The sequence below is a fragment of the Ochotona curzoniae genome, unplaced genomic scaffold (assembly GCF_017591425.1).
Source record: "Ochotona curzoniae isolate NIBS_2020 unplaced genomic scaffold, NIBS_Ocur_1.0 patch435, whole genome shotgun sequence".
Classification (NCBI taxonomy): Eukaryota; Metazoa; Chordata; class Mammalia; order Lagomorpha; family Ochotonidae; genus Ochotona; species Ochotona curzoniae.
Genome location: NW_024467012.1, coordinates 406012 through 422158, shown reverse-complemented (window position 1 = coordinate 422158; position 16147 = coordinate 406012). Strand labels below are relative to the sequence as shown.

The following is a 16147-nucleotide window of genomic DNA, read 5'->3' as shown; positions in this document are numbered from 1 at the left end:
CCATCTGGAGCAAATGTAAAGAGCCTTCAAAGAGTTTGTGGAAAATGGGTCTCATGAGAAAGCTAACATAGATTTCAAACACTTTTGCAGCAGATATTATCATAACAAGTTGTCACATGTCTGAGCAGGATCTAGTTTGAGGGACCAAGAAGTTTAAGTTTGAAAACAGTCGTTCTCTGAGCTGCATGAATGCTGTTAGAACTGAAGCAGAAACAAACATCAGATTTATAACGAAGCTTTGTGGAAGAGTAGTGATGAAATCACTGAAGCTTTTCGAAAAATTTTTGAGGACAGTGCAATTCCCAAATCAGCAGTTCACTCATGGATAATTCATTTTGAGAAGAGATGAGATGCTATTGATGATCAAGCTGGTAGAGGTGGACCATTCACCTCAATGTGTGAGGAGAGATTACTCTCATTCCCTGATTGAGGAAGAACAACAATAACAGCAGACACAAAAGCCCGAACCACAGAAGCTTCCAATGGTTCAGCCTACATAATTCTGACTGACAAATAATGTTGAGCAAACTCTTTGATATGTTCCAAAAGCTATTGTACCTACATCAGTTGTAGGTAAGAGCAGCGGATATTTTAAACAAGTAGGTTTAAGATCCTGAAACGTTTCTTTAAAGAATTATGAGATGAACCATGGCTTTGCCAGTATGATCCATGCACAAAGTACAATCAAAACAATGGTTTTCGACTGTTTCCGTGGTTCAGTCCAAGTAAAAGCAAACTGATCAAGAGCAAAAGCTTTTTATTTGGCCAGGGTTGGTGGGGGATATTCACGCCGGTTGACTTTCTATAAGCCTGAAGAAGAGTGAGTGTTTGAGTGTCTGCTTGTTATGTATGAGTGTCTTAACAAAGTTAGCTAAAGCTTCAGCAGAAAAATGCCTGAGACACCTTCACTGACAGGATCCTTCTTAGTTACAGTGCTTCTGGCTCATTCTCATCAAATAAAGGAAACCTTTTTGAGACTTTCAATAGAAAACTGTTAGATATCCATCTTATATCTCAATCTGTCTCCTTCTAATAGTCTTGTTTCCTAATTCAAAAGAAATATTTAAAGGGCACCTACCACTTCTTTCAATTAATAGTATATAATTGGGCCTGGCATGGTGGCCTAGTGCCTAAAATCCTCACCTTGAATGTGCCAAGATCCCATATGGGCACCGGTTTTAATCCTGGCAACCCTGTGTCCTGCTTTCCATCCAGCTCCTTGTTTGTGGCCTGGGAAAGCACTCGAGGATGGCCCAAGACCATGGGACCCTGCACCTACGTGGGAGACCCGGAAGAGGTTCCAGGTTCCTGGCTTTGGATAAGCTCAGCTCTGGCCATTACAGTCACTTGGGGAGTGAATCATCAGATGGAAGATTTCCCCTCTTTATCTCCTCCTTTCTGTATATCTTATGATGATATACAAGGAGCTGGATGGGAAGTGGAGCATCTGGAACATGAACCAGTGCCCAAATGGGATCTCAACATGTGCAAGGAGAGGACTTTAGCCACTAGGCTCCGCTGGTATCACTTTTTATGAAAGTGTTTTGTACATTTTTTAAAGTAAACATTTATTTACTTAATTTACTTGAAAAAGAAAAAGGAAGAGAGTGACATACACAGATTTCGCTCTGTCATTCATTTGCTCCCCAAATCTCCCTTACCAGCCAGGGTTGGGTCAGGGTGAAGCCAGAAGCTGGGAATTCATTCTCAGCCTCCTAGTGGGATCAGAAGTAGAGGCACTCTGATACAGGATGCAGGCAACCTAAGTGGTGTCTTTACTGCTATGCCAAACACTAGTCCTTCTGAAAACAGTGTGAAGGTCTGAGTCTGCCTAGCACACACAAGATTAAATAAAGGACATCAGATTTGAAAAGGAAGATATCAAACAGCACCATGTTTCAGTTCAGCAATTCAAGATAAGGAAACTTCCAAAAACTTGTGGAAAACAAAATTAAAGAATAAAGAATAAAAAAAAATGTGTTACTTAGCTATTTATAGCTCACAGCAACAGGCTGAGTTGTAATAGTTTTTCATAAATTTCGTTCAATATTATGACAGTCATGTAAATCAGGTACTAATAATCTATGTTTATACCCAAGAAAATAAGTTAGAAAGGTTATGTGACATATTATAGACCAGAAAACAAAGCCAGGTTCATGGGCATTCCAAGAACAAAGCAAGTACTTTGTAATTAGTAATAAATAAGTAGATATACAAGTAATCAGTGAAGAAATCATTGGTTAAATAGATTAGTGAATTCTTATTTATAAAATACTTGACTTAACATAACATGTGATAGACTAAGACACAATATCTGGAAGAACTAAGACCGTTTAGAAAAAAAGAATCAGAGATTAAAAATTGGTCTTAAAAAAATCAGAGGACCATACAGTCTAGGAATTAAGTCATGTCTCAGTTGATCTAGATAAAATTTCAAAGTACAGATTATTTCTTTGTTCCAAACTTGTTTTAGGGCATTTTGTGTTTAATATCTATTTATAATAGTCTTGCAATTTTCTATAATTATAACTAAAAATCCTACTAAGAATTCTAGTGGGGGTGGTGGGGGAAAACTTTAAATATGCATAGAACTAAGCATTTGCTACTTGACTGCTGCTGTTTCGTGTGTGCACAGGTAATTCAACCCTCCCAATACAGATTCATAATTTCCTATAGAAGTTCTACCTACTACAAGAAAAGTGGAATTACCTTCAGTCGATTGGCCTTTTCCCACACAAGAGATTGAAGCAGGGTAAGATGATTTATAGAGAAGATACACACAATGATGAAAGGTATGAAAACGGAAGCAAATAAAAAGAAGGCATCTTGATAAAATAATGGGTATGGAAACCTCTTAACAAAAACCCTGACATCATTAAACAGTGCTTCTGCAGCTGTTCTGTTATGATACTTCATGATGGCCTTATCCACGGCATGCTGAACAGCCAGGAATCCTTCACTGATATACCCTAAATGAGGAAAACAAAGATTGCTAGGTGTAACAAGCCAAAATATAGCTCAGCTGAACAAAGAAAAGGCAATTAATGTACAGCCACATGCCCCACAGTAACATTTCAGTAAAAAATAGACCACATATACAATGGCAGTCCTACAATATCACAGAGTGACATGGTATCTTAGTCTGTGCAAGTATACTCTGATGCTCATTCAGTGACAAAACTGCTTACACGAATGCCCTTCTCAAATCCTACTCCCAGTATACATGACTACATCAAAGGCAAAAACAAAAATAAAAACAAAAGCAGGATTATTGCAGTGGTGTATTTGGACTAATCTTCCCCTACAGGCGCTGGCTTGACTCCCAGCTGCTCCACTTCAAATTCAACTTCCTGATAATGGCGTGGAAAATGGCAGAGGCTGGTCCAAGTCTGCAGACCCTACATGTGGGAGACCCTTAAGAAATGCCTGTCTCACAGCTTTGGACCAGCCAGCTCTGCTGATTGTGGCCATTTGGGGAATGCACCAGCAAATGGGAAGTTCTTTCTCTCTGTAACTGACTTCCAAGTAGAGCAAACATTTTTTTTTTTTAAAGAGCAAACAACAAAATTAACTGTTGCAAAAAGGCTCTTCTAATACAAATACATAAAATAATTTCGTAATTTTAAAACTTTTTATTTCCTTTCCAGTATATACTAGAATGCCAGTTATGATGCTGAATATAAATGACAAAAGTTTTTTACTTTATTCCTAACATTAGGAAGGAAGGAATACATTCAATACTTTTTACCAGTAAGCTACAATGTTTTTCACATATTAAGAGAATGCACCTGTTCGGTTGGAGAGTTTAAGAATATATTTATTTTATGTTGGAAAAATAATCTAATTTTACAGAAAGTTACAAAGGCAGTATATGTCTTCCTGGTAGAAAGAGTAGAAACTAATTTTGTATTTTAAAATGTATTTAGCCCATTTACACACGTGATCTTCAAGATTTCACAGAAAATTCATATTGTAAGAAAACTATGCATGAATTTCAAAAATGTATGGACCCAGTTTAGCTTACCTTGAAAATTCTTTAGTTTTATTTTCACTTACAAAGCAAAAGAAACAGAGATTTCCTTTCTGCTGGTTTACTCCCCCAAATGTCCACAATGGATAGGGCCATTTCAAAAGTTGCTAAGGTATGTTATGCTTATGTTTGCTGGTCAAGAGGCGTTGTAACTGTTAAATAGTTCCAAGTTGTGGGATAATTCTAAGTATTCTTGCCTGTAAGGTTTTACCATATTATTTTCAGCCTTTTCTAAATATTTATCACTGATACACAGAAATATAATCCTGTTAACCTGGTAGTTTGTTAAAGCTACAGAGTTTTAAAACACATACATCAGTGTTAAAACAAACGCCAGTCTTTCTCACTAGTTGTCCTAACAAAGAAGGTGAGTCCAACACAAGACTCTTCTATTCACGTCCCTATGGATCTGTAAGTGTGTCATTTGGTTTTCCACTCCTAAGAGCAGACTGATTGGGCTACCACTGCAGAATGCTCTGCCGACCGTGGTGTGTGCACAGACCCCCTTCCTCTAGCAGTGCCCTTGGGCCTCTACATATAAACCTGAAAAATCTTAACTCTAACAGCTTTCTACATTTCTTTTTTTTTTTTTTCCATCAAACTCATAGGCATTTCAAGGCATTGTCTATGACTGGAATCATAATGTAGCAACATAATTTCAAGAGGTATAAATTTTACTTCAAATTTTATGACCAGAAAGATAAGGTTCGGGGCTGTTGAGGTAGTATATGGGCCAACCATTCATGTGCAAGTGTACCGGCCACTGCACGTCTGATCCAGCTCTCTGAGAAAGCAGTGGAAGACGGTCCTAAGCCTTGGGGCCTTGCACCCACGTGAGAATCTTGGAAGAAGCTCCTGGCTTCCAGCTTTGGATCAGCTCAGCTGACCCAACTGTGGTCTGGGGAGTGAACCAGCAGATGGAAGACCTCTTTCTCTCTGCCTCTCCTCTCTTTAAAAAAAAAAAATCTACCTTTCTTCAAAAAAAAGAAAATTTTCAAAGTGTTTTTCAAGTTAATAGCAATAACATACCACACAATCCCATCACCCTAACTTAGCAACTAGTTTCCTTTTGGAAATTTATCCCAAATTTTATATGGATGAAAATCTAGGTTAGACAGCTATAATTTCATAACTTTGGTGCTTCAGAATATTTAATTATGGTTACTTTTGATGATTACAATGCTCTGTCAAGTTATATTTTATATTTCTAGCTAAAATTTTTAAGAATTAAGATAAATTGGTCATGATGCTACTTATTTTGTTGAATAACTTATTCAAAGTAAACTTGCTTAAATTGTAGATTAAAATAACACTCTATATTAAAAACATTTTTAGTGGTAGTATTTAAAGTTAAATAGTTTGGCCCAGCACAGTAGTCTAGCAGCTAAAGTCCTCGCCTTGCATGCACCGGGAATTCCATATGGGTGCCGGTTCTTGTCCTGGCTGCTCCACTTCCCATCCAGCTCCCTGCTTGTGGGAAAGGAGGAGAGGATGATCCAAAGGTTTGGGTCCCTGCACCCACATGGGAGACACAGAAGAAGCTCCTGGCTCCTGACTTCAGATTGGCTCAGCTCCAGCCATTGCAACCATTTTGGGAGTGAATTAGCAAATGGAAGAGCTCCCTCTCTGTCTCTCTTTCTCTCTGTATATTTGACTTTCCAATAAAAATAAGTCTTTAAAATAAAAGTTTAATAGTTAACATAAGTTTAAATTATAATGATAGTGAAAACTGTTCATCATTCCAACAGAATAACATAAAAAATATCATTATCTGTGTCAATACCCAAAAACACATTGATACAATAAAGGCAAATTTTAAAAATAATTCTACATCTAAATACAAAGTCATACAATTTCTTTTATCCAGGAAAGACAAAAAGGTCATAAAATAGACTAATCAAGTGTATAGTTTCGGTATGTGGTTCTAGATAATGAAAGTTTAAATGAAAAAAAAAATCAGTGTAGTAGGTTAAAAATAGCTGGCTTTTATCACAAAGCTGAAGGAATGAATATAAGTACTAACTTATAACAATTCTTACTATACAACTGGGAAATTAACAGACATAAAATCCACTTACCGGGATTTCCCCCAAGTGTATCATACTGGTTTCTGGGTCCCAAAGAAGGGAAAGATGGAAAGAGAGAATGTGTTAGCCAAGAATCCTCTTGAAATTCGTACATAAATCTCCTGTTTTTCTTAATACTGCTAAAACGCAGGTGGTATTTTACCTAGCAGAAATAAAAATGAATAAACAATATTTAAGCAGGAAGAGTCAGAAACACAAGGAGACCAAAAGTACATGTGGTAATATGTGATTTTAAGGCACGTGGATCACCAAAACACTGAACACCAGGAGGCGACAGCAAACGTCTCAAAAGGCACACAGCAGAAGGCTCAGCTCACACCTAAGCTTGTGCATGTTTCTCTTTTAATCTGCCTCCCCTAACTCTGCAAAATTGTTTTTAACTGAACTCTCCATAACATGTGGATGTTTACTGTAGAGCTGAGGTAACCAAATACAGGCGAAACCTGTATATGTCACTGTGAAAGTATTTTTTCCTAAACAGACAGCTGGGAAATAAAATGTCATGAAAGAAACACTAATTTATCTTCCCATTATGCAGGCCAAACGTTCTAAGTAGAAAGTCTCTTCCCCTCCTAAAAGCTATTTTAACTTAAGACTTTTAAAGGAAGACAGGGCAGTAATAGGCTAAGTGATTAAGTGTAGAGTGTTACATATTTTTAATTATTCACTGAAAAGATAATACTAACTCTGAACAGCCGAGTTGTTTTCAAAGTACATCATGTTGTATCTAAGTAGCTTTAGATGACAACAAATGAATCAAGAGTTTCAAAAAAATCTGAAGGGTCAGATGAGGAACATCAGATCAGAAAGATGTGCAAGTGAATATTCACATGTTCACAAATCAACTCACAACTGGCTAAATGAAGACAAATGTTTCAGGAAGCCAGATAATGTTTAAAGCCCTTTTACACAATTAGCTCAAATTCTAGTTGAGGAAATATTTGCTAATTACATTGTAGCATAAAATTCAACTACAAAGATATGCTTAGGACCTTTAACTGGAAAATAAAGGAAGAAAAGGGGGTGCGTTGGAAGGATAGACAATGTAGAGTCCAAGCAACAGTCTTGGAGGGTCAGTAAGGGCAAGCACCATGGGGGCAAGGTTAGCAGGACTATACAAAGGCAGGTGATCTCCTGTTTTTCTTAATAGATCCCAATTGTGCCAAAAACATTTTGCCTTGCTCTACCCACAATGTTGAGCCTACATCATCAGCCCATACTGAGTCAGTAAAGCGGGAAGGCGACACCTATGGAAGTAATAAGGGAGTGATAGTGCAGAATAAGGAAATCCCATTCTACTTTGCTTAGAATGTGGTGACTTTCTTTACTTCTAGTTATGTTGACACCACCTGTGTCCTAAGGGCAGTATTGTGGCTCCACGCATGCCAGCAGCAGAGACCAATTCAAAGTACTCTTTTCATATTTTCAAGGCCATTATTAGAACTTTTCCCTGTGTCTCCAGTTGCCATAATTCTAATTCAGACTGGCTAAGCTTCAGAGTTATTCTCTAGATTTAGAAGTAGAAATGGGGATATAAAACTGAGCAAATGTCTTTTCCTGCTGTGTCCCTCACTAGCGCACATGCATCTGCTTCATCACATCAGATACTTTGATCTAGGAAATGTACAATCACTTCACTTCCTCTGGACTACAGATAATGGCCACATCAGACATAGTGGTGAAATAATGTTCTTACTTGATATTTTTTCTTGTGATATTAAGAATAGGGCTTGGTAGGCTATAATAAGTTCCTCATCAAAATAAACCACTGATAAACAAGTTAGATTTTGAATCAAATGCCTTGCTCTACCATGTACAAGCAATGCAATCTTGGGAAAGTTAGTCTCACCACTTATAAGATTAAATAATGACACTTTTACTTCATTAAATCTCTGGAAACTGGAAGTACAATTACAAGGTTTCTATATAAAGTTTTCTTACCTTAAGTGGCAGGGGATCATTGCTATTTTGGAAGTTGTGGTCAAAAACAATAGCAGCCACAACTTTCTTACTGTTATTAATTTGTTTAACATAATCTTCAAAGTCTGTTTCCAAAGAAAAGCCCAGAACTATAGAGACAAAGAGAAATCTGGTATATGAGCTGTCCATATAAAGGTGAAATATATGGCAGCACTTCCCCCCTGAGAAACTATTTTTATAGACAAAGAGTTACCATACTAGTATAAGTTTCAAAATGTTGTTCTTCAAAAACTGGCATAACAAAATAATAGATATTTGGAGTACACACATTTAAACGTAGATAATGTTTAAAACTTTATAGCAAGTTTAAAATAATAATATTTGATACCTATTGAAAAAGGTGTTTCAATGCTTTGAAATTTCCACATTGAAGATTAGAAAAAAACTGGTCAACATAATTTAAAATTTTATCTTAATATCTATATAAAAATACTTAGAAGTTTGGGAATGAAATCATTGTGATTTCATTTTAAATATCATTTTAAAGATTTGTGGAAGTTACACTCAATGTATGAAATAACTGATTTAGGATAAACTAAATTTAACCTGACTAAATTTTTTGGCTCTCTTAATTTAAGTCAAAATATTCATTTTAAACATATGTATATGATTTTCTTAACAATAAACATATATTTTCTGTATGTAGGATAACAATAAACATATATTTTCTGTATGTAGGATATCAAGGATTTTAATAGCCTGTTGGGGACTTGGTTCCTGGGCTCCAAGGCCTAACTCTTTCTGAATATCACAGACTATTATCAAGTCATTTCCCCAAGCCACCTTGATTTACTAATTATTTACAAACAAATCTCTCCAACTTATAGCCCCCAGTCTTGATAGGGTCTTTTCTATGTAGGAAACATGGAACTTTGGTGAAGACTCCTGTGTTTTCATCGTCTAAAACACTGCACATAGGTGGATGTGGGTATTTTGGTATGCTTCATTAGGAGTATTGCTATCTTATAACTGCACCACAATCTTGGGGGTCAACTCTGTCAAATGTTTGAAAGAATCCATGCCTGCTGAGTTTGAAAAGTCCCAGCAAATCAGCCCAACCCTACCTAACAGAACTGAAAGAAGCCCTGACTGTGTAAGCCTCTAATCTGCAAAAATAGCATTCTCTTCCCTTGGTAGTAGTGAGTCCCTTTCAGGTCTGTTCCCAAATGAACTTGTCTAGCTGTTATGTCTGTGATCGCTTCTTTGTCTTGTTCTATACTAACAGGGTACATACTGGATACCTGCCCACAAAGTCAGTCATTCTTACAGCTGTCTGTCTGTCTGTCTGTCTCTCTCTCTCTCACACACACACACAAATAACCTGGCCCAAAAGAAGAAAAGGGGGCAGGTGCTCAGTGTAGTGATTCAGACAGGCCCCACGTCTCTTATTGGAGTACCGAGGTTCTGATTCCAGCTTCCCATTAATATACACCCTGGGAGGTTAGTCTCCCATCTGAGACCCAGATTGAGTTGATGACTCCCAGCTTGGAGTGATATGTTAGTTTCCATGAGTGGGTTGTTATTTTAAAAAAGCAAACAAAGACACACACACACACACACACACACAAATCAAGACTAGTCCTTTCCTGGTCTTTGGCTTCCTATATTATCATGTAACTTTCCCTTCTAGCATCTGTTCCCACCTTGATGCCATTTGTCATATTGTAATGTAGGCAAGAGGGCCCTGAGTGAAGGTCAAATAGATACAGCCACACGACCTTGGTCAGTCAACCTCCCAAAGCATAAGACAGATAAACCTCTATTCTTTATACATTATCCAGCCTTAGAAATGTTTTAATAGCATTAAAAAATTGATCAACACCCTTATGACTTACATATGCTTTGTATATAAACAACACTTTAATGACTGCTGAGTATGCATTCAGAATAAAGGCTCATGATGACCATGTGCCTTTGTATATCCCTGGAGTTACTCAGAAGCACAACTAAAAATAAGGAAGACTTCATATCACAGAAATGGAAAGCAACCCAGATTAATACAAATCAGCCTTTGAATTTTAAAATATTATTACCTTTTCCAGACTCCATAGAAAAAAAATTGCATGCATCAAGCTTAACAGAATCCATAATATATTTAGGAGATTAATACCTAGTTCTCATGGTACATTACAAGGTTTTACTTGAGAGTTCCATATTGGTTACTCAATATCATGTCAAATAAGTCCACAATGTTGTAAATTGTTGTTGATGTTATGTTGTGGCTTTAAATTGATCGGGACAATATTCTGCCAGCTCTGCCTTCAGAGAGATGGTCTCCCCAAGAGACTATTGAATTTATCTGGACAATATGGACTCTATGCATGGTACATGCTTATGATGAAAGAATCTTGACTGAATTTAACTGTAATATTGCAACAAGGTGGAGAAATCCACCATGGGGGCAGAGTATGGGGAAGAGTTGGGGGTATCCAAGAGCCTATGAAACTGTGTCACATAATGCAATGTAATTAATATAAAATAAATAAATTTTTAAAAAGGTATGTCTTTGCCAAAACAGTTCAATAATATATTTTTTAACAGAAAAATCTTAATTTCTAACCTTTCATATTGGTGTGTAAACTTTGTTTCACATTTTCAACAATATTCTGTACTACTGTACTTTTGGAAGGCACGTAAGCTAGTTCCCAAGGATAGGGAGTAACGGGGGGAATCCTGATGAATGCAGGTACGTTCTCAACATTCTGAGCAGCATAATAGTAAGGTCCACTCTTCTTTGCAGCAATATATTTGCGTGTTAACAAAATCACAAAACAAAAAACAACCGTCAAGAACATTTCAACAAGTAAATTCAAAATTCGCCGCCTCTAGAAGTGGAAAAGAAAATAAGATTATGCTAACTGATCTCAGAAGTCTTTAACTTCACAAATGATTAACTCTTTTACATTAAGTTGACAGATACATCATAGAAAAAGAATATGTAAGTGGTCATCAAGTACAGCTTCAATCTGTAATAACAAAACCCCTGACTCGTTTTCATTTTCATTTCTATGTGGTATTCTACTGTTATTGAATTCTGTGGGAACTCTATATTTGTACATATAATCCCAGACTTGGAACTAGAAAAATGAAAATATAATAAATTGATACAGTGAATCAGGTTGTCATTCTGTGTGGCCTTAGAGCTGTTGCAACACAACTACAGAAAATTCAACTTGCCTTATAAATAAAATTCTTCCAGAGAAGACTCCTAAAAGCTCTGCACCCCAACCAAGCCATTCTTCAAGAGGGAGGAATTTCAATTCTGCAGGGAGAGAAAAGATTTAAATAAAAAGGAAAATAATTAAGAATAGCCAATAATATGCAAATTTCATACAATTATTTAGTACAACACAGAACGATTTTTACTGAAGAAATTCAAGTCGCTGGACACAACAAAGATACATCTCATCAAAGTGCTAAATGTTTTCTCACAGAAATTCTGCATATCCTACAGATTCTAACACTGATTAAACTTTCCAGAACATAGGAAGAAATTATCAATTCTTTCCTAGAGAGTTCATTTAGTAAATACTGAACTCAGCACATCCTTCCATTCACAAAACAATAGTAATTCTACAATAATCTTGGATGGAACTGTGATAAGCATAATCCAACATCATGTTTTAAAATAATTTTCCTTCATTGCCCATACACTGAGTGCATTAAGAAATCTCTCCCTATCAGAAGTCTACAAAGTCTTCCTCCTATGTCTTCGTTTAAGAGCTTTCTAATCTTGCTGAGTGTGTTCTGGCCATGGAGTGAAGCTGGCACAGCTGGCACAGTAAGTCAGGATGTTAAGGTTTTTTGTCCTCTTTCCAAGCCCAAGGATTCCTGCCTCTTAACCAGCATTTCTCTGCTCCTCGCAGGGACACTGGCTCCTCCTCTGTGGAGGTTGTCTCCCTGGGACCACCTCACCAGGGCTCACAGTGTCCTTTCTCACGCCCCAAAGTGATGGTGGTGGTGGGGCTTTGTGCTGAATATGGGGGACACTGTCTGAGAAAAACTCTCCTCTCTGACACTCAGCCGGGCTACCTCCAGCACATCCCGTGGTCTTAATTGTTTCAGACCCCTAGTAACCTGGGGCCAGTTCTCCAGCAACCCTAATATCAGCCTCCCAGACTCCTCAAAAACCTCAACTTTCTATCCTGTTCCACCTAACTTTGATTTTGCTCTATTTTGGCAGGACTGATAGGATTTGAACATTTTCCCAACTTACTTACAATTTCCCTGGCTAGTGTCCCCCTTGGAGGCCGGCGTTCAACCTACCCCCACCCCAGATTCCCATTTCACAGATGAGCCCGGGAGAGGTGAGCCAGAAAACGGCAGAAGAGCCGGGAGTCAGGTCCACTGAGCTCCCCAAACCTTCGCCTTCTGTCACGCGAGTTGTAATCAGAGGAACGGACCCCAAACCCCAAAAGTCCCTCACGGTTCGTTTAGCTTCTGAGGACAAGGCGTGGAGGGTCGGCACCCGGAGTGCCTGCTCGTCTCCGGAGGGCGTCCTGGGGACCTGCAGGACCCCGGCGAGCGGGGCGGCCAGCGCAAGGCGCCTCAGGCAGGAGGAGGAAGAGCCGGGGGCACAGCCTGGGCACTCACCGCTCAGGCGTCACAACCGCCACGACCGCCGCCGCCGCCGCCGCTGAGGGGCGCCAGTCTGGAGCGCGCGCCGCCGCCTCTCAACGCTCCTCACAACCGCCCCACCGCGCAGGCGCCCCGCGGGCCTCGGCCCCGTGCGCGCGCGCACTCCAGGGCCTAGTGCTGGGAGCCAGCTGCAGTCCCCGCTGGATCCACCGGGGTCCAGCGGCTCCAGGCGCGCCCTCCTCCCGCCATGCCTAGTGCCTGGGGCCTTCCTCAGGTGACCCCAACAACCTTGCTTCTTGTGTTCTGACCAAACCCACCCATCTCCTGCACGGACCTTTGTCATGAAGTTAATCCCCTTTCCTGGACTACCGCCTCCCCCCTCATAGTGGGTCCTTTTAAATAACCTTTTGGGAATTCTGGGCGCAAAGACCACATCAGACAAATACTAAATGTTAAGTTAAAAGTTAATGTGTTTTTCCCCCCTTTAAAGAAGGCCCACTTGGGAAACCAGTTTTATAAGATCTGAAGTTGGTTTCCAAGGATCTGTAGCACAGGTGTGGGAATGAAAACTGAGGCAAGACATACTCTAGCCGAAACCAGCACAACAGAGACGGACTTCTGGACGTCACTCTAGTACTCAATATCCAACTATGGCTGTAACAACTTTTGGACAAGCCATCCCCAAATACAGCAGCTTCGTGGAACAGCTCACTCTTTACGTTGGTGATTCAGTAGCACCTATTCCACCTGTCTGATTATCTTTCTGACCACGAGTCCTAAAGACCGGATTAGGTTTCTCATACTGTTCATGGGCAGCAGTTAAGCTGTCTCTTGGGATGCCTGCATTATTTATTGGCGTTATTTACCTGGATCCAAGTCTTGGCCCTGTTCCCATTCCTACTGTTACATCTTGGCAGGCAGCAGGCTCAAATACTATCTGCCACCCATTTGAATGGAGTTTCTGGTTCCCAGTGTAATGGAGCGCCGCCATTAATGGCACATACCACTTGTCAGGTTGACAAAAAGTGGACAGGGCACTGAGTTTCCACAACCCGCCCTTCCTACCTCCTCTCGCATCATTCATGTTAACTGAAGGCACCTAAAGTGCACACTGCCCCTCCTGCCTTCCACAGCACTCACAACTGACAGCACGTTACTCTGCAGGTTCTGCACACCTGGCCCCTCCTGCCCTGATGCCTTAGGTTAGTTGGCTGTAGGACAACTTTGGGTTCTAGAAACTTACTTCCTGCCTGAAACTTTGTACTGCATGGCTCTCAATCTGATTGGAGGATGAGAGCTTAAAAACCCCTGACTTTTGCTGCTTGGCACAGTGGCTCCTGGAGTGTAGTGGGAGCTGCTGTCGCCAAGCTTGGACAATAAAGATTCCGCCTAACAGTGTGATCTTGCTCGCACTCTGCAACACCAGTTTCCACTTGTCTCAGGATGTTGTGGATGTTGAAGATAATGCCTTTCAAGTAAGTAAATAATTGAAAGCGGAGAAGAGGACATTCTTGATTTCTTTCCCTTTCCACTTTATGACTTCTTTTCTTTTTAATGAGAAATAGGGGTGGGCCAAGGGTAGAAAGAACACTACCCAAAGGAATGTTTGCTTCTGCTCTTGGATTCTAAAATGTTCTCAAGAGTGAAGATTCCCTTACAAAGGTAATATGTTCCTTTGAGTTGACTTTAGACTTCATGATATAAAACCCGTGTGTGCATGGGTATCTTTACGGGAAAGAAAGATTTACTCCAGGCTTTATTGCTTCATATCCATAACCTGATGTGAAAACATCATAAAACAATATAGGCTGTCACATTTCTGGGTGTTTCTGTTCAAACATTCAGGATACTCAGGAATAGGTGTCCTTCCCACTCTGATAAATGGTGCTCCCCTAGTTCTAGGGGTGAAAACAGGAATTTAATCAACTGTCTTTACATTTGCAACATGTTGTATGCATAGGCCACCCAGTGAAAACTGCAAAGAAAAGGAAACAAACTTTCTCACTGGGGAAAATTTTTATTACTTAAATCTATTTACACCAAGATATACAAACACAGCAATTTCACTCTGTGTATCCAAGTATAGCCAGTGAAAGATACAGGGTAACTGGCTGTAGCTGAAACTCATGGTTCAATATTCTGACGACCTGTTGTAGCTAAATTAGCAAAGCTCAGGAACACTTGTTCCAGGGTTATCTGACTGATGGAATAATCTTCTAGCTCGAATTTCTCTTTAGCTTTCTCCAAAACTCCAAACACCTTTAAGAACAGCAAAAAGGACTGTTAGCATTGCAGTTTCCTCTCTAGCCCCCAGCCTGGATTCGTTTTTCCTCCACTTTTTCCACATCATGTTATGTTTACTTGGGAAGACAAAGGTTACACAAGGGGAGGACGAGAAAGAATAGGAAATCATGGAGTCCAGAGGATGCAGGTCACCATTCCCAGTTTCTTGACAGGTGTGCATTAATATTGGGACTTAAGGGAAGCAACAGAAGCAATTGGGTTTTAGGTATCTGAAAAGAAATCTAAAGACTGCTTCTATAATGCTGGGATCCCATTCCATTTGTCTAGATTTCAGATACTTTCCACTATTAGTGCCCTCTTAGGATGTTAAAAGGGCATAGTTTGAGCCATTACCTTTCCCCAGCTATTTTTCTTACTGGGAATGTAATAATTAAGGAATCCTTGACTCTCTTGTGTCAATTTGCTGCCTAAGAAATGAAAAAAAATACAGGTAAATAATCTTCTAAGCTTCATTGATAATTGCCAAAACATCGCTTCATTAATTTAATCGTATGCAGTGGAGGAGTGAGTAGGGTTAATACAAAAGGAGATATAATTCAGAAAGAAAAAAAAAACACTCTTCAGTATACATGACTAGGTTAAGGCATTCAGAAGATGTGTTCCCAATGGAATAATTTTATTATGTGGAGTTCAGGGGAATTATTTTTTTTTTATTGCATTTCATTTTATGACATCATTTCATAGGCTCTGAGGTTCCCCCAACCCCTCCCTGTACCCTCTCCCCATGGTGGATTACTCCACCTTATTGCAGTATTACAGTTCAAATCCAGTCATGCTTCTTTCATTGCAAGCATGTACCATATTGTCCAGCACCTTATTGTCCAGATAAATTCAACAGTTTCTTGGGGAGACCATCTCTGGTCTAAAAGCAGAGCTGGCAGAATATTGTCCCGACCAATTAAAAGCCATAACATAACATCGATAACAGTTTACAACATTATGGAGTTAATTGACATGGTATTGAGTGACTGATATGTTAGAAAATGCAAGTTCTTAACCATATCCTGTGACTACTTCATTGACATTTCAATTTTAGTTTATATAAACCAGCTTCTATACACCTTAAAATAGCTATAGGTTACTATTCAGCTGTATCGTGTGTATTTTCATTTTTGTATTTAGCAGTTTATTGTATTGAAGCATGATTTTTATTGGAGTTCAGGGGAAT

The 16147-nt window shown here is 39.2% G+C and overlaps 2 protein-coding genes across 2 annotated transcripts in view; both read right to left on the bottom strand.

The window, feature by feature from the left end:
* The window catches only part of LOC121167971 (phospholipid-transporting ATPase ABCA3-like), a 60625-nt gene extending 49733 nt beyond the window's left edge, over window positions 1–10892 (bottom strand). The window contains exons 1-4 of the mRNA XM_040997702.1: window positions 10658–10892; window positions 8059–8186; window positions 6109–6259; window positions 2710–2969 (exon numbers count right to left, since the gene is read on the bottom strand). Of these exons, the coding sequence (XP_040853636.1) occupies window positions 2710–2969; window positions 6109–6259; window positions 8059–8186; window positions 10658–10892 (774 nt within the window). The remainder of the gene's footprint in view (window positions 1–2709; window positions 2970–6108; window positions 6260–8058; window positions 8187–10657) is intronic.
* A 3786-nt stretch (window positions 10893–14678) lies between these two features.
* Window positions 14679–16147, bottom strand: part of LOC121167970 (phospholipid-transporting ATPase ABCA3-like) — a 55941-nt gene continuing 54472 nt past the window's right edge. Inside the window, exons 29-30 of the mRNA XM_040997701.1 lie at window positions 15313–15386; window positions 14679–14934 (exon numbers count right to left, since the gene is read on the bottom strand). Of these exons, the coding sequence (XP_040853635.1) occupies window positions 14800–14934; window positions 15313–15386 (209 nt within the window). The 3' untranslated portion in view covers window positions 14679–14799. The remainder of the gene's footprint in view (window positions 14935–15312; window positions 15387–16147) is intronic.